This window comes from Salmo salar, chromosome ssa10 (genome assembly GCF_905237065.1).
Source record: "Salmo salar chromosome ssa10, Ssal_v3.1, whole genome shotgun sequence".
NCBI lineage: Eukaryota > Metazoa > Chordata > Actinopteri > Salmoniformes > Salmonidae > Salmo > Salmo salar.
The window spans coordinates 12411237-12429869 of record NC_059451.1 but is presented as its reverse complement, the minus strand read 5'-3'; the positions used below and the strand labels follow the sequence as shown (position 1 = coordinate 12429869).

Genomic DNA, 18633 nt, shown 5'->3' with positions numbered 1-18633 from the left:
TGTTTTTCTGTTTTACGCATGTGCGTGTTGTACGTCTCTATGACAACAGGACTGTTAAACCCTTTAGTGGAGCAGGGGAGAGAGAGGGACACTCACAGGAGATTATCTGGTGCTCCGGCCGGCTGTATCACGAGAATGTAGGCCATTAAAACGAATAACGAGTTCCCATATAAGAGGGTATAATACATCTTTTTTTATTTTTTGGATTCTGAGTAAAAAGGAGACGCACAAGCATCTGGTAGTGGTGAGTTTATTTCGATGTTCGGGTAACGGTACGGTTGTGCTTCTAATTATTTCAGACGTGTGCCTTATAATAAAGTGTGTAGGCTATTGCTTGTAGAAATAATAGCCTATTCTAATGTTGCATCATTGTTTCCTCTTGTATTGGAGCCTAGAAACCAGGCTATGTCTGTGTCTGTCACATCACGCTGTCCTGTTGTATCAGTAAGATTCTACAAGCTGCAATAAATCTGCCAGTAACTCCAATAACAGTTAAGACAAGTTAGCCTATTTCACAATACGATCCCATAATAAAAGTAATGCAAACAATTGCACCTGTCACAGGTTGAAGTGTTTACCCTGCGCTATGCGTCATTTAGCCATGGGAGGGCCACGGAGTCGTGAATACAGGTCCACTATAATATTGTGTGACTTATGATCTGTGAGTGTTCAGAATGTGTATGCTTGTGATGTGTGCTTAAACAGTCGGGAATTGTATTCTATTTGCGTTTTATGAGGGATTGTCAATGCGCAAACTTCCCTGAACTGGTGTGAATTTAAATACAATGGACTTATGTATACCCTTGGAAGTATAATGTTGGGGTTATCATCACAAATGGCCCTGCATATACAATGCCCTGGTTGATCTTGTATTGTTCTTCATGCTATTCCTTTGGAGAAGATGAGTCTGGTGCCAACGAGCACTAGGACCCAGGAGGAGTATGAGGACGACTTTGAGAAGGACCTGGATTGGCTGATCAGTGAGGAGGGGACGAACGATGGCCAGGTAGGTCAGTGTGGATTGGCTGATCAGGGAGGACAGGTGGAGCGACGGCCAGGTAAGTCAGCGGGGATTAGCTGATCAGTGAGGACCCAGGGCTGCGTTCAGTACGTTTTTATGTTCTGGAACGTTCCACTGAGCGGAAACGGTGCTGTACTGAACGTTCAGTTGAACATAGGGGATGGGTTGCCTTTTAAATAATGTATGTCACTCATTGCTTCAAGCCACACCTTGCCACACCCACTAAATGAGGGCAAACGTACCTCAAAGTCTATTCAAGAACGTACAACAACGTTTTGGGGAAACGTGTCGTTCAGTACAAACCGTTCTGCAACGTAGCAAACGTTCAAGTGAACTGAATGCACCTCAGGAGCGACGGCCAAGTAGGTCAGTGAGCTGCTGGTTCGCCCGACTTGCCCACTTCCTGTGAAAATGTCACAGGGATCTTTTGAGTAGTAAGGCGAAAGCAACCGAATGTAAACAAAAGTTAAGGAGTGAAGTCGGGGAAAGTGCATCTGGGACAGCCGAAAGTCGGACACTGATGTGGTTTTCCAACAGCAAGGCTCAGTGCAACATGGCAGTGTTGCCAGTGTTTATAAAAGTATTACTTGGTAATGTCGAAGTAAACATGTCTCCAACCCCCATATCACACACTCACACACTGTAAATATAGTTGTGTACATTGTACTATCAATTGGTGAAAGAGTGCCTCAAATATCACATTCAATTATACATGAATGACTGCAAAGTTGGTTCCTGTTTTAGTCAGGTCTTTGGTCATGATCACGTGAGTCAAACATAAACACCCTAATGATTGGTTGACAATAGAGCTTCCCACAATGCAGGTGATGGCTGCAGGATGAAGTTGGTGAAGAGCAACTGCAGAAATAAATTAGCAGTCAAAATGTCATGCCTTTTGATCTTTTATAAAGCTCATGCAGTCGTCATGTAAGCGCAAATCTGACTATTTTTATCCCCATAATACAACACACTTTGGAAGGCGGTGACCAACGATGGTCACCAACTTGACAAAAGTGATCTGCTCAAATGCGCCCACAGTGTGCGGTGTTGCGTTACCGTTGCGCCTGCATCTCAGTGTCTGTGTGTGAAATCCAACCCACTGACACACATCCAGACACATTCATTGTGCCACAGCTATAGGGCTCTGGACTGGGTACATTGATAACCACACACACACATGCACACAGTCATCATGTCTCTCACAAAGTATCAAAGTACCTAATTACCATATCGTTTGCTGACACACTGTCTGCTGAGAGACTCAGGTGAATAGAACTCCGTCACTCCTCCTCAACAGGAACCTGACTACGAGGACATCGAGGCCGAAATAGACAAGGAGCTGAAGGAGGAGGGGAAGGAGGAAGAGAAGAAGCGAGGGAGGAAGGAGGACAAGAAAAGCCCGAAGGAGGAGAAGTGGGCGAGCGAGTCAGAGAAGGCGGAGGAGGAGGAGAGGTGGCCCTCGCCTATGGAACCTTTGGAGTTCGACTCCGACCGAGACAGTCCATATAAGGGCGGATCGCCCGCAGCGCCGCCCCCTCCGGTGCTGGAAGACCAACCGGAAGAGGAGAAGAAGTACATCCTGGAGAAGATCCAGCTAGCCAATCGGCAGCTGCAGGACCAGGAAGCGCCGGACATGACTCGGCGCCGACGCCTTCACTTCAAAGAAACGCTAGTGGATTTGGTGGTGGCGCCGCTGGACTACGAGAAAGACAGCAGCACCCCCCAAAAGACGGGGGTGGTAGAGCAGGTGAGCAGCACGGCCAGAGGCAAGGAAATGGAGGTAGAGAGTGAAGTGTCAGGGAAGCTCTCTGAGCTGAAGATCACCCCACGGGAAGGTGAAGGAGGAGGGCAGGGGATCAAGGATGGGGGTGGTGGTGGAGGTGGAGAGGCTGGCCAGAGTGGACCGGGGAAAGAGGGCAAAGTCCTGGTGGAGAAAGATGGCAAGTTTGACCTTGTCAGCCTGAAGGAGGTGGAGAGCCGCGGCCTGATGCTGCCACCTTTAGCGAGCTTCCCCAGCGACAACTCACGCTCGTCCTCCCGTCCAAGTGACCTGAGCCCGAACAAGACCCCCACATCCTCGCCGCTGCGTCCCATCTCTAGCACTATGTCCATAGGGATCGAGCACCACCGCGCCCCCAGACCTCCGGCCCAGCCCAGGAACCGGCCCAACTCGGCCAGTCACAGCCAGAGGGGCAGCGGGGGGAGGGGCACCAAGCGCAGGGTGCAGTCGGCCAACAGTACCCCTTCCCAGCAGGCCACCTTCACTCTCTCGCCCCAACAGAAGGAGCTACTGAACAAAATACAGGAGAGGAGAGAGAGGCTCGCCAGAGAGGTGGGGAGCACAGGAAGTCCCAATGCTTATCATGAAAGATAAATCCCCTTTTCTGTTTTCCTGTGTAACTCTTTCTACCTCTCCCCCTTCTGCTTTTATATGATCCTCCTTGCTCCCCCTCTCTCTTTATCTCCCCGACTCCTCTCTCTCTCTCTCTCTCTCTCTCTCTCTCTCTCTCTCTCTCTCTCTCTCTCTCTCTCTTTCTCCCCCTGCCCCTTCTCTCAGGAGGAGCAGAGGAAGAGGGAAGAGGATGAGCAGAAGCGTCAGGAGAATGAGCTGGCGTTCCGGGCATGGCTGGTGAGGAAGAAGGAGCAGTTGCAGGAGGAGAAGAGGATCTACAGAGCCCAGGAGATGGAGAGAAGTAATGGCAGGGTACGCACAGGCCACTAGAGGGCGACACTAGCACAGGCTGTAGTAGTACTGTAATTGTACTGTAGTAGTACTTTGCAGAAATCAGTGCTTTCAGCTAAATGTACATGCTATTTGCTTAAATAATTGAATAAATAAAGGGAAGACAGTTATTTTCTGATACGTATTATAAATAAATGAAAAAGTTGTTATTGGGTATCTGTATGCTAAACTGCTATAGTCTTTAGTGCAATCATAGAATATACTGCACCAGAAAGCTTGTGAAAAGCCAATCCAAGAAAGTAGGATAGTGAGTGAAAACCATTTTGACTAGATTTTTCCCTGTGTCCTGCCTCCCTCAGAGGGAGCACAGTGACCCAGACGAGGCCTTTAAGTCGTGGCTGCAGAGGAAACACGAACAACAGCAGAGAGACAGACAGCTGGAGGAGATGAAGAGGCTGGAGGAGGAGAGTGGATTCTACCTGCACAACCGAGAAGAGTGTGAACGAGCCTTCAAACTGTGAGTCTCTACTCAGCTGGGTGAATGTCCGTCTACTGTCGAAGGGCCTTGGAGATAGTCTGGACCATGGCTTTCCAAACCTGTTCCTGGAGAGCTACCATCCTGTAGGTTTTCGCTCCAACCCTAATCTACCACACCTGATTCTAATAATTAGCTGGTTGATAAGCTGAACCAGGTTAGTTACAACTGGGGTTGGAGTTAAAACCTATAGCAGGGTAGCTCTTCAGGAACCGGGTTGGATAGCCCTGGTCTGGACACTCAAGATCTTTTAAATAATTTGTCCGGTTCTCTCTCTCTCTCTCCTCAGGTGGCTGAAGAAGAAGCGGGCAGAGAAGCGGGCGGAGCAGCAGGCGGCCAGAGAGCGCTCCCGCAGGCTGGTGTTTGAGGAGCGGCGCGCCCGGCGCATGCAGGACCTCCTGTGCACCGTCAACGAGACCAAGCCTTTCCGCTTCACCGAGCACCTGGCGTACCGCTTCTGAGCGGCTTCTGAACCCACCATTCGCAACATCATACCTCGAGAGGGAATAGTCGAGATCTGAGCAAAGCTAAGGGTACGGGTACACAGAGACACATGAACACGGATGAAATTGTATATGACTTAGGGCCTACATAGTTGTCTATTTTTAGCTCTATAAAAGTACAACTAATCTTCACTTTTTCATAAGGGTTTCATAAGGAAAAAATACTTTTTTGGAGGGATAATCAGCTCCGTTGTCATTCATCCTGCATTGGATGACTCCCATTGAAAAAGCATCTTCTCCACCCGAAACCCCCCCCCGAAATCTCAGTGTGGGAGAGGGGAATCACCAAAGAAATCTAGGCTCCGTTCCAGTATAAACTAGCATACAACTTAAAATGAGGCATTTGTACTGAACGTGAATCTTTAGATGGAATCAGCACTGAGACTACTGTCGAGAGAAGGGCTTTATTTTCTACCTTTTCATTTGTCGCAGATGATCCGTTTAGGACCTCCGACGTTCTGTTTTCTTCGACGTTACTTCATAAAACATGCACAAGTCCTAAGGGTTTCGAATTGATCAGGCGTCGGTGATCTATCCCGTGCTCACTGTGTACAGTATATCAAGAGATTATTTGATCGAATGAATAATTATAACCAAGGTGACTGGTTCAATAGCTGTGTGACAACAAATATATATATACAGAATGTGATTATAGGCCTACTGGCACTTGTTCTCTACGTTGTCAACAGCCTCCTCTCTGTTGCTGATGCACTTTAACCTAGCCTACTAGAAAACATTGAGCTCACAAATGCCTGCAGTGCTAGTAGGTAGTCTCGGTGTGGGTAGCCATATTGCCACTGTTACCATAATGCCTTTATAAATCGTTTGTCACTGAGTGTTTTAAAGTTTATTCTTAAATCTGTCTTAAGTTAGGTCCTTTGTAGTAGTGGCATCTACACTGACCACATTGTCTTCCGTCAGAGGGCGTCTTTCCAAGGCTTCATTCTAAAGATGTTTGAGAGTGGGGGTGCTGGGGGAAGTTTTTCTTTGTGTGCCCGCGCTACAGACGGCCGTATCGGTCCGCTAATACAGGACTCGTAAAAGGCCCAGTGCACTACCTTTGTGAGATTTTTCTCTTCTTCTTCTAAACAAATCTAAAATAATTTATTAATATTGTATTTTTTTCCAGATTTTTCAGTGGGTACTGCAGCACCCTCAGCACCCCTACTTCCCGCCGGCTATCTGATTTGAGACAATGCACTGACTATAGATGCTAAGAGATTTAAAAAGAAAGATGGTTTGATACTATATACATCATTTGTAATTAGAAAAATCAGAGTTGGAACAGTCAGTACTAAAAAGAATTCACCTCTATATTTATCTTGATATTTAAGATCTATTTCCTTATAGTCGTATTCATGTATAGATTTTCAAATACATTTTTGTAAAACCACCTCATGAAATGTTGGTTACAACTGAACCTATAGACAATGCATTCACAAATGTTAAACAATTTACACATTCCCAAATAATAAACCACACGGTATAAGTTATTTTATGAAATATTGTCTTTTTAATTTATAAGTACACATTAACAACAAAAGAGATGGATACAACAATTTGTTTGTGCTACAGCAATTTATATTTAAATATTAGCGAGTGGCCATCCTCCCTATCAAAAGATAAGATAAAACCCTAATCTAACTTAAAATGGATAAGTTACGTATAGTTAGCAGTTGTATCACTGAAATATCATAGTACACAAGGCACTTTCTTTCCATTGGATTTTAAGTGTGTCTGCCTGTCTGTCTATTTTGACCCATGAAATGAGGAAGTTTGGAAAGGAAAGGACACCTATAAGAATTCCTTTAAACAGGAATAAATGACATCTTTTATTAAAAAGCTTCTAATATCAAATGCCGACAATTGCAATAGCAGCTGTCTATCTTTAAAACAGACACATAAAACACACAACAACAACAAAACACACACTCCGTGCCCGTGTGTCAGCTAACTTGTAAACAGTTATCTTGCTCTGCGTTTGATTACAATTGATGGGAGGGATTAGCTCTGGTCCAAGGCGTTAGTAAGGCTTGCTGACGCCATGGACCAGAGCTAGGGAGGGATGTGAGTTATGAAGACGGTGTCTCTTTATCACACTACAAACAAGAAGAAAGTGCACAATAAAATAGTGACAGATAAATTCAATCCCTATTGTCAGTCACTGAAAGGGATTATAGCTCCCTGTTTGTAAAGAAATGTCTGACCTCTTTCTCTCGGTGAATGCATATATTCCAGCCAATGTTTCAATGAATAAATAGATGAAACATATTTACTGTGTTTACACCGCCCGAAAGAGATAATCCCACTACCGATTGTTTTATGAGTGCATGTTTTAAACGTTATAAACAGCCTGTTTTTTTTTTCTATAACAGAGAACAACAATGTCAACTGCTGTTCTTCTCTTTCGCTTGTTCACAGTGCAGTAAGAACTGTACATATGTATGACAGGTCTGTATTGTAAGAACCTTGTGTGCAAACCCGCACACTACACAAAGTCATCACAAAGGGAACTGAGCATTTTAAGTCATCACAAAGTCAACTGGACCTTATAAAGTCATCAAAGTCAACTGGACCTTATAAAGTCATCACAAAGTCAACTGGACCTTATAAAGTCATCACAAAGTCAACTGGACCTTATAAAGTGTGAGGCACAATGACTGGGTTTCACCCCAACAGAGAGAGAGAGAGAGTCAATGGAAAGAAAAACAAAGACCCAAACGTGAACTCAAGTACTGGTATGTACAGAAGAAGAAAAAGAATCACAACAGACTAAAAGCCACGACGACAACACAAATAACTATATAACCTTGCACTTCAAACAGTACAAAAATAAAATTGTTCTGATCCAAACTTCATTAAATAAATAGATAGATATAAAGATTTGGGGGGTGCTGGGCTGGGCGCCGGCGGACTACTACAGCTCGTCTTTGGGGTTGATGTTGAGGCTTGTGTCCCACTGTGATTGGCTGCTCTGGTTGTCCAACGCCTGCATCACCTCATCTGCCTGCAGGCGCTCCTAGAGGAGAAAGAGAGACGGAGGGAGAGAGGGAGAAAAGAGAGGAGGAGTTATGTATCGTGATATAAACATCTTCCCGAAAGAATCATCTTCCTAACTAAACAGCAATAAATATATTCCTAAATCAATAGCCATGATCAACATCTTGTACATAACATGAGGTACTATACTCTATACGTGTGTCTCTATGAAATCATAGTCATAAAAGACATTACAGGGCCATGGCTGTAGTGTTTACCAGTTCTCTGAAGAGGGGGTCCAGGGTGAACCACAGGGCCACGGCACACCTCTGCCCCCTGGTGACGGCCCTCACTCCATGGGGGTTCTCTCCGCCAGACGAGAACCCCACCATACGACCACACTTTGGCTTCACCTGCGCCTAGGGGACGGAGGAGGGGACGGAGGAGGGTCAGGGTCAGTACCTGACTGTCGTGGTGGAAACGGGATCACATTGGACGTGGGAAATTCCAACGTTATTTAGACGAGGCTCCAAACGACAGAAAAGTGCCACGCAAAGGTACGAAGAAAGGGTAAGACGGTAAGACTAATAAAAACGTCCGAAAAGACGGGCAATAACAATGATATGAGACATTTTGATCACTTCACTCTTCCCCAAAAAAAAAAAGACGATTTTTTCCCTTCTCAGGAGAGGACTCACTGTGACTGTTTTGGCGTCCATTTCTGTGAAGATGAACTCCCCTCCCTCAAAGTCTCCATTCAGGTACAGCAGAGCACTTAGGACACAATGAAAACCATTGAAAATGTGTTCTAGCCATGACTATTTAACACTAGTTAACGGTAATAATATGGTGCCATTGATAGCACAAATATGTTTCAATGTTGTTAGGAGGCAGCTTAGCCATGGACCAGAGCTAGGTGGTAACCTGTAGTCTCTGTAGGTGTAGGCTGGTGGTTCTTTCCAGCACTCGTTGGCCTCTGGGTCTAACAGACAGTTGTCAGCGTGGATGGGATGGCTCAGGTCATTTCTATGGTCCTGTTGCCCTTTACCAAACAGACATAAAACTTATATTAAACCCAAACAGAGACCAAGTTGATTAACCCCAAAACAGCACAAAACAGAGACAAACTTTACTAAAGCAACAAAGAGGCAAACTAAACCAAATTTGACTAAACCTACATGCTCAAACTCTCAAAGTCACATAATGCTCAAGGTAGTATGACACTATAAGGAAAGGTTGATAATGATATAATGATACCATAACAGGGTTGGGGTCAATTCCATTTAAATTAAGTCAATTCAGGAAGTAAACTGAATTCCAAATGTTTCTCAAGTCAAGAATTTCATTATAATTAGTAGCATCACTGGTGACTTGGCTCACCTGCGATTGCGGTCCGGCACACCAGGTGTGTGTAGGAGAAGTGGAGCGTTGAGTTGAGCAGGAAGTAGGACTCGATGATGCGTCTGGCCCTCTCACTGGCATCATAGAACAGACGAGCGCTCTTCAATGGGACACGGCCCTCGTAGCCGTACTGCAGGTAACACACAGTAGAAACATGGTTAAATATTCCCCCAGCATGTTGCCAAGGATAGAACGGCACTAGCCAGACGGGCTAGTAGACTGCAACTTCTACTAGCCCGGGTGACACTCTCCACTTTTTCCAAAGTCTGTTTGGAAAAATGTTCTACTAGCCCAGTCTGAAAAATACTAGCCTCAGGCTAGCAGGGTATCTTAATTTGCATCCCTGCTTGTAAGGAACCAAAAATATTCTGTAGTTGCCTACTAAGGTACTGAAAGAGTGACTTTTGATAACTTTGAGACAAGAGCGATACTGAGAGATTGTCATATGAAAAGGGCAATACGAATCAAGCGGTTTCAAACACGTCTCCGTAGTGTCTATGTATAGGCGCTTGCTTACCTGCAGTGTTTTCAGCACAGTGGCTCCCTCAAACCTCTCGTTGGGAGTGTGAGGAGACATCTTCCCTCGGTATCCGTCTCCTGCCATAGTGACAGTCTGTAGACCAAACAAGAGAACTGAACCCCTGGCTCTCATATTCTAGAAATGCATTTATCAAGTACCAAACAATGGCCATGTTCACAAAGTGCACCAAGGTTCAGTTTTCTGGACACGGATTAAGCCTCGTCCTGGACTGAAAAGCATACCTGATGGAGCATACTCCATTGAAAGCGCTTTTCAGTCCAGGATTAGGCCTGATATGTGTCTGGGGAACCGGCCCACAGTAAACCTGTAACAACACACTAAATAGTGATCAATTGAAATGCACGTTTATACACCGTACAATTCATGATAGTGAATATTTGGATGTAGTTACATTTACATTTTAGTCATTTAGCAGACGCTCTTATCCAGAGCGACTTACAGTTGTGAATGCATACATTTCATACATATATTTTTCTTTTCTTGTACTGGCCCCCCGTGGGAATCGAACCCACAACCCTGGCGTTGCAAACACCATGCTCTACCAACTGAGCCACAGGGAAGGCTAGTTCTGTCCTTGAGCTGTTCTTGTCTATTAATGTTCTGTATTTTGTCATGTTTCATGTTTTGTGTGGACCCCAGGAAGAGTAGCTGCTGCTTTAACAACAGCTAATCCTAATAAAATACCAAAAATACCAATTATAAGATGCAGCCGACTTACATGGGCCAGGTTTGTGAGCTTGGCACACTCGTCCACAGATATGACATCATCCAGAAGAACCCTCTGAGTTCCGTTCAGGGCCTTTGAGTTCTGGACCAGCTGCACACTGTCATACACCAAGGGCCCCCCTACAGTACACACGCAGACAAACACACAAACACACACACCAGTACAGAGGATGAGGGCAAAGTGTTAACTCATCTATGCTGGAACACAATGATCTGTCAAGTTGTTTACACATCACATCATGGGTTAGTTCAATCTAAATTCTGTTTAATTTACAGAGTCCTATAAACCTCTCCTCAGAGTCAAGCCGTTCCATGTATTTCAACTATTCTAGAGCTAGCACACATTTGTCAAACGATCAAGTGTACTAGTTCAAGGTCTACCACGAAATTGTGAAACGTCTGGTGGTCCCCGAGGAGAGGTTGGAAAACCATTGGTGTCGAGAACAGAGGATGTCCTACCTTCTCTGAGCTCCTGTGGTGGGGCCAGTGTGAAGTTCTTCTTCTCTGAGATGGGTACATACTCCATCCATCCATCTGTACCAGAGGGGATCCTGGGGGAATGCAAGAACAGAGCATGGAGCCACATAAACAGGCAGACAGTAAATGCTTCCAACAAGGCTGAGACAATCATTCGGGCTGCGGTAGGCCTTCAGTGTCTTGTTATGTTACATCTATGGAAGTAGCTAGCAGACAAATACATGTGTATTTGAGTCTTTGTATTTGAAATACTTATTTTTTTGTCTGAGTATTTTTCAAATAATGTGGCCGAATTGCCTACTTCTATTTGACGTGTTTGAAAGTATTTCCAAATATATTCCGATATTTGTATACTTGTATTTAAAAATATATATATATAAAAATACTTACTCTGAAATGTCTTTGAAAGTAATCGAAATACCCTAAATAGTATTTATTGGGAGCATATATAGTGTGCCAACTATTTGCCACAACAGATTATACAGATGCACGCCATACTGAAAGTATCCCATAGATGTCAGTGGTGTATACCACACAAAGCAGAGGTACTACAGTCAAATACCACACAGGATATAATACAGTTTTCATTCATTTATTATTGTCTATAAGTGAAAAGAATCACTTGAGTCTAAACTATCTATCTGACACAGTGTTGTCCTTGTGAACTACACATCTGATATTCATTCATATACAGGACATTCCATGGGACAACTATTGAACACGTTAACATTTCCAAGAGGATATCTCTGGGTTTGCTCACCTGTTCGAATCCTCTCTTCCACCTGTGCTGGTCCAGTAATGCTACAAGACAAGGGAAAACACTGACAGATCAGAATTTTACATTTTAGTCATTTAGCGGATGCTCTTGTTCGGAGCAACTTACAGTTAGAGCACTCATCTTAAGGTATCTAGGTAAGACAACCACATATTACAGGCATAGTAAGTAAACCTACGCTGAGTGTACAAAACATTAGGAACACCTTCCTAATATTGAGTTGCACCCCCTTTTGCCCTCAGAACAGTCTCAATTCGTCGGGGCATGGACTCTACAAGTTGTCAAAAGAGTTCCACAGGGATGCTGGCCCATGTTGACTCCAATGCTTCCCACAGTTGTGTCAAGTTGGCTGGATGTCCTTTGGGTGGTGGACCATTCCTGATACACACAGGAAACTTTTGAGCGTGAAAAACCCTGCAGTGTTGAAGTTCTTGACACACCCCGTTCAAAGGCACTTAAATATTTTGCCTTGCCAATTCACCCACTGAATGGGACACATACACAATCCATGTCTCAATTGTCTGAATCAGGGATGGGCTGCCCCCTTTTGTTGGCCCACGGACCAGTACCAGTACCAGTCAAAAGTTTGGACACACCTACCTATTCAAGGGTTTTTCTTTATTTTTACTATTGTTTACTATTTTTACTATTTTCTACATTGTAGAATAATAGTAAAGACTTAAACTATGAAATAACACATATGGAATCATGTAGTAACCAATAAGTGTTAAACAAATCAAAATGTATTTTATATTTGAGATTCTTCAAACTAGCCACCCTTTGCCTTGATGACAGCTTTGCACACTGTTGGCATTCTCTCAACCAGCTTCATGAGGTAGTCACCTGGAATGCATTTCAAATTAACAGGTGTGCCTTAAGTTAATTTGTGGAATTTCTTTCCTTCTTAATGCGTTTGAGCCAATCAGTTGTGTTGTGACAAGGTAGGGGTGGTATACAGAATATAGCCCTATCTGGTAAAAGACCAAGTCCATATTATGGCAAGAACTCAGTCGGGGTCTCAACTTACTGCTGAGAGTTAAAATAATAGAATACACAAGGTACAATTTTGAAATTTGGTTGTGCATCAGCAGTCACCAATTAGCCCATGTCAGCTTAATTGTTTTAGATTGGTAAATTAGTCTAGTGGCCAGCTATCTAAACTTGTAGTAAGCATAATGTAGGTGGGGCCCATTGATCATCAGTTATCATATTAAAAACTGCAAACGTTTGCCTCCATCCTATGGCAAAATGTGCAGAATTGCAGGAAATTACCTGTAAAACTGCTAATTGTTACCTTCACTGTCAAGAGGGGGGCCGCTAAAATGACTTCAAGTGGATTTAACAAGTGTCATCAAAAGGAGACATAGCCTTCCCCTGGATTCAGCCGGTCAGTCTATGTCAAGTTCCTAATGTTTTGTACACTCAGTGTATATACTATATACAAACTCCTTATATAATAATATATATACTAATCTATACTACAACTATGTGGAATAGATGCAGATCCAGAAGCATTCAAGTGCAAAAAAGTGCATGAATGAAAAGCTGGAGCGCCAATGGTTTTCCATCATGGCCTCAAGGTGGTGCTGTGTCCTGCGGATATAATGGTGTAACTACCAGGCACCTGTTACTGTCCTACATATGTATGTATCAACAAGTGTCACAGAGTAGGAGTGCTGATCTAGGATCAGACCCCCCCCCTTCAATTTAATCTTATTAATTGTGATCTAAAAAGCAAAACTGATCCTAAATCAGTAATCTGGCCCCAGCGCTGGCTCTCATTTTTGTGCCCTATTTAAAAAATGACTTGTTCCAGTAACAGGACCAGTCATGTCGCCCCAATTGGAAGCCATTCACAAGTATCAGAGACAGCCCAAAAAGGTTCAAATAAGAGGCTACGTTTTCAGTTGTCATCAATGTACTGTACTCACCCCCTCTGTAAATTCCACGTGCATGTTCTCACTGCCAATCACGAGTAGCTCCAGCTCCTGCTTATGGCGCCTCAGGTACCACTCAGCCTTCTATAGACACACAGAGATGTCGGGCAGCCATGTTAATCTCCACAGGTAAAAAATGTTTTTTTATGACATCACTTTAGCACATTACTGAGCTACTGAATCTCCCAAAATTGACCACTTGAAGCAGAACGTTTAGGAAGACTATTTTTATAACCACTATGCCTCTTATATCTTATTTACTGTCCCAACCCTAACACCTCTTCCTCTTTAGCAGTCAAGCCCCCTCCAGCCCTCTCTTCGCCTCATTGCTGGACCAAATGGACTGTGCTATATTGCCCTCTCTCTTGGGTTGTTCTACCTCAGAAAGCACAAGAAAGAGGATTTCGACACCCATTCAAGGCACACTTTGATTGTTTTGAACTCGTTTCTGCTGTTAGAAAAATTATCTGAAAAATTAAGTGAATTGATTGTATACAAACTGGCCATTTTAATGAGTAGGATTCATATATTATACAATAAAAGAGTACCTAACATCCGATTTGTACAAACGTTTTTTTCTAACAAGGAGTTAGACATGAGGAATCCAATGAAATGGTCAAAAGCCAACCACGTACACCACACACCAATCCATCCCCAACAATGTGTAGATATACGGAACAAAAATATAAATGCAACATGTAAAGTGTTGGTCCCATGTTTCATGAGCTTAAATAAAAGATCCCAGAAATGTTCCATTCGCACAAAAAGCCTATTCCTCTCAAATTTTGTGCACACATTTGTTTACATCCCTGTTAGTGAGCATTTCTCATTCGCCAAGATAATCCATCCACCTTACAAGTGTGGCATATCTGATTAGACAGCATGATCATTACACAGGTGCACCTTGTACTGGGGACAATAAAAGGCCACTCTAAAATGTGCAGTTTTTTCACACAACACAGTTCCACAGATGTCTCAAGTTTTGAGGGAGTGTGTAATTGTCATGCTGACTGCAGGAATGTCCACCAGAGCTGTTGCCAGAGAATGTAATGTTCATTTCTCTACCATAAGCTGCTTCCAAAGTCATTTTAGAGAATTTGGCTGTACATCCAACCGGCCTCACAACCGCAGACCACGTGTAACCACGCCAGCCCAAGACCTCCACATCCCACTTCTTCAGCTGCGGGATCGTCTGAGACCAGTCACCCATAGAGCTGATGAAACTGTGGGTTTGCACAACTGAAACCGTCTCAGGGAAGCTCATTTGCATGCTCGTCGTTCTCACCAGGGTCTTGACCTGACAGCAGTTTGGCGTTGTAACCAATTGCAGTAGGCAAATGCTCACCTTCGATGGCCACTGGCACCCTGGAGAAGTGTGCTCTTCATGGATGAATCCCGGTTTCAACTGTACCGGGCACATGGCAGACTGAATGGCGTCGTGTGGGTGAGCAGTTTACTGATGTCTGCGTTGTGAAAAGAGTGCCCCATGGTGGCGGTGTGATTATGGTATGGGCAGGCATAAGCTACGTTCAACGAACACAATTGCATTTTATCGATGGCAATTTCAATGCACAGAGATACCGTTACGAGATCCTGAGGCCCATTGTCGTGCTTTTCATCTGCCGCCATCACCTCATGTTTCAGCATGATAATGCACGGCCCCATGTCGCAAGGATCTGTACACAATTCCTGGAAGCTGAAAATGTCACAGTTTTTCCATGGCCTGCATACTCACCAGACATGTCACCCATTGAGCGAGCATGTTTGGAATGCTCTGGATCGACGTGTTCCAGTTCCCGCCAATATCTGGCAACTTTGCACAGCCATTGAAGAGGAGTGGGACAACATTCCACAGACGACAATCAACTGCCTGATCAACTCTATGCGAAGGAGATGTGTCACGCTGCATGAGGCAAATGGTGGTCACACCAGATACTGACTGGTTATCTAATCCACGCTCCTATCTTTTTTTTTAAGGTATCTGTGATGAACAGATGCATATCTGTATTCCCAGTCATATTTTAAATTGTTGCATATTGTGTTTATATTTTTGTTAAGTGTAGTATCAGTTCTCTAGTACAAGTACTATGGAGCTGCGGCTCGGACTATTGATTCTTCATCCTATGCAATGTATTCCCAGTGAATTTGTGTATATTTGTTTTGACCTGCTCAGAAAAATGTGTCATTGAAGTTGTTAGGTTTATGTCCCTACATCCTCATATTACCATGTTCTGACCACTAGATGGTGCTGTTCCTGCTATTAGGTGAAAAACGTTTGAAGATTCCCCCCTCAAGTTTCAAGTTTTATTAGTTGCATGTATGGGATACGCATAGTATACATTGTCCAACAAAATGCTTACTTGCAGGTTACGTCTCGACAATGCAATAACAATAAGAAATAATATACAAATACAAACATAAAGTAAATGGCTCAGTAGAATAGAATAAACACTTTTGCATAATTTTAATACAAGATGGCACAATTTATAGTCCAACATTTACATGTGTAATTTGGGAAGGGGAGGATGGGGGCAGTGTATAAACTGAGCAGTATAATAAGAGTAAAAAAATAATCACCTGACAGCAACAACAGCACCATCTAGTGGTCAGAACCTGGAAATATCAGGATGTAGGATGGGACATAAACCTAACAACTTCAGTGACTAATTTCTTTGAACAGGGGGAAAAAAACATCACCAAATTCACTGAGAATACATTACATAGGATGAAGAAACAATACTCCAAGCCGCAGCCTCATACTACTTGTCAGACATAGAGAACTGATACTGTATATTCAATGTTGGGTTGGGATTGGCGTGGGGTGTCCATGAGTGTCTTTTGACTATTTCTTTGGATTCCTTATGTCTTACTCATTGTTAGAAAAAAGTTTGGTCCAAATCGGATGTTAGGTACTATATTTATTGAATATTATATGAATCCTATAAATTAAAATGTCCAATTTGGGTACAATCAATTAGTCTCAGAGACTGTATTTCAACAAAATATTGTTGCAGGAATGCTAATCTTATCTGTTTCTAACTACAGAAACGATTTTAGAACAATCTGAGATGGTGGGTGTCAAATGGCATGTAACAACCCTCTTTTTACTAGTCCTTCCTGGCAAGGCCTTAAAGAGGGCTGGTGTGACTGTAGTGTCTTGGACTTACATTATAGGGGTTGGGAGTAGGAGAGGAGGAATGAGGGAAAGAACGGGTGAACATCTGCAATAGACAAGAAGTGGCAAGGCTGTTTTGAAACCTGAGCAGCCAGTGGCGTTTGTGGTGGGCGAAAAAAATCCTCTTTCCACCTGTAATGTAAACAGCTCCTAAATTGTTTCTGTGGGCATTGATGCATGATATAACCCCTCCTCCCTGTTCCTGAAGGACAGGAGGCCTTGCCAGGAAGGCGGGCAGGCAGACCACAGCTCTCTACTGCTCTATATGCTGGCTAAATGAGGTCCCTGAAGCCGCAGAGAGAGAAAAGTACGAGAAAGAAAGAGAGAGGAATGGAGAGGAGAGAAGAGGGGCTGAGAGGGAGAGAAAGATGGAATGGAGGAAAGGAGAGTCGAGGGGCCGAGAGGAGAGAGCCAGAGGGACGGAGATGGTTGATGTCAGAGTCCTAACCACAGTCATTAGCTGCACTGGTTTGTCCGCTGGCATGCGCACACACACACACACACACACACACACACACACACACACACACACACACACACACACACACACACACACACACACACACACACACACACACACACACACACACACACACACACACACACACGCGCGCGCACGCGCACGCAAACTCTCTCTCTCACACACACACCCTGGCCCTACTGGGAGAACTCACGTTCACTCTAATAGGTTCCAGGCTTTCCAGGAAAATGGGCCCGCAAGGGAAGGAGTGCAGAACAAGAGACTCCTTGGCTGTACAGAGAGTGGAGCAGGTTTGAGGGTTTAAAGTCGACCATTCTTGGGGGGGGAACAAGTTCTTCGGGGCAAACCGGCTGCTAATTTGCCAGTTCGAGATAGTTCTCCAGGCAAACTGATTACGGATGCACCCCAAGTAGCACCCTATTCCCTACACGGGGAATAGTGAGCCATTACAAACGTCGGCTCTGAATTATCAGCACATTTACATTCCCAATAACCTGATAATTAGGAACACCTAGGGGATATAGTTGCTGGTAAACACAAATGATGAGTCACTAAAAATATCTGGCATTAAATTCACGCAGCAATAACAGGCTTATAAAACCTATTGGACAGTGAATCTGTAGGAATGAAAACTAAACTCTGGGCCCCAACTATTTGGCCATACAACGCAGAAAGAGCAACAGTAACTGATTAAAGTACCCTCCAACGTCAACAAAGTAAATAACAAGGTGCGTGTCAGAAATGGCACTCTATTCCTTATAGTGCACTATACTATATAGGGAATAGCTAGCCTGGGTACCAGTCTTTTTGTGCCATCATGCCACTCCTTGCCAGTCATTATCATGCCAAACAGTTTGGGTTGACAAGGAGTTGAAATTATAGCACAAAAATATCCGGGACCAGGCTAGGGAATAGCCCATGAGGGTCCGGATCAAAAGTGGTGCACTAAATAGGGAATAGGGTGCCATTTTGGAAGCAGCCAAGGTCTTACCTCCCGGGGTTTGACGTCGTGGCCCACAGCCTCTCTGTAGTACTCCACGTTCTCCGTCATAAACTCGTCCCCCTCGTGGAACAGCAGGTAGGACTGGGCACACTCCATCGCCTCCTCCACCATGTTCACTGGAGAGACAGGGAGAGAGAAAGAAGACATTATAAAATGGACATTAGTGTTACGTTCTGTTGTATTGCTTTGACAACATCGGGTTGTTCTTGGGTTGATGAAGCCTGTTTGAATTGAAAATGGAATTGAACATTGAAATTGAAAGAAAGGGGGTAGAGGGAGAGATAGAGTGAGAGAAAGAAAGAAAGAGAGCGAGAGGAACAGAGAGCGCACGAAAGAGAAACAGAGTGTGAGAGGGAGATAAATGAATAGAAATAGGTTTCAGGCAAGGTGGTGTTT

General features: G+C 44.0%; 2 protein-coding genes across 4 annotated transcripts in view; one reads left to right on the top strand and one right to left on the bottom strand.

The window, feature by feature from the left end:
- Window positions 1–27: 27 nt before the first annotated feature.
- Window positions 28–5604, top strand: ccdc181 (coiled-coil domain containing 181). Of its 3 annotated transcripts, none has more exons than XM_045687331.1 (7): window positions 28–244; window positions 396–491; window positions 902–1006; window positions 2319–3353; window positions 3579–3725; window positions 4064–4221; window positions 4529–5604. In XM_045687331.1, exons 3-7 carry the CDS (start codon window positions 902–904, stop codon window positions 4698–4700), a joined length of 1617 nt encoding a protein of 538 aa, XP_045543287.1. In that variant the 5' UTR covers window positions 28–244; window positions 396–491; the 3' UTR covers window positions 4701–5604. The 3 variants fall into 3 exon arrangements, with proteins under 3 accessions (XP_045543287.1, XP_014071338.1, XP_014071337.1); XM_014215863.2 differs by having other exon boundaries at window positions 391–491; XM_014215862.2 differs by lacking the exon at window positions 396–491 and having other exon boundaries at window positions 30–244.
- Window positions 5605–6232: 628 nt separating this feature from the next.
- Window positions 6233–18633, bottom strand: part of LOC106613518 (prolyl 3-hydroxylase 2) — a 106132-nt gene continuing 93731 nt past the window's right edge. The window contains exons 5-15 of the mRNA XM_014215861.2: window positions 18226–18353; window positions 13573–13662; window positions 11627–11667; window positions 10849–10940; window positions 10382–10509; window positions 9640–9735; window positions 9102–9252; window positions 8646–8763; window positions 8420–8495; window positions 8000–8140; window positions 6233–7761 (exon numbers count right to left, since the gene is read on the bottom strand). Coding sequence (XP_014071336.1) covers window positions 7660–7761; window positions 8000–8140; window positions 8420–8495; window positions 8646–8763; window positions 9102–9252; window positions 9640–9735; window positions 10382–10509; window positions 10849–10940; window positions 11627–11667; window positions 13573–13662; window positions 18226–18353 — 1163 coding nt within the window. The 3' untranslated portion in view covers window positions 6233–7659. The remainder of the gene's footprint in view (window positions 7762–7999; window positions 8141–8419; window positions 8496–8645; window positions 8764–9101; window positions 9253–9639; window positions 9736–10381; window positions 10510–10848; window positions 10941–11626; window positions 11668–13572; window positions 13663–18225; window positions 18354–18633) is intronic.

Excerpts from the sequence above, each read along its gene's own strand:
- ccdc181 (XM_045687331.1), top strand. The coding sequence starts at position 902 with ATGAGTCTGGTGCCAACGAGCACTAGGACCCAGGAGGAGTATGAGGAC. Across the intron at positions 3,354-3,578 it reads GAGAGAGGCTCGCCAGAGAG|GAGGAGCAGAGGAAGAGGGA; the intron begins GTGGGGAGCACA and ends CCCTTCTCTCAG. Across the intron at positions 3,726-4,063 it reads TGGAGAGAAGTAATGGCAGG|AGGGAGCACAGTGACCCAGA; the intron begins GTACGCACAGGC and ends TGCCTCCCTCAG.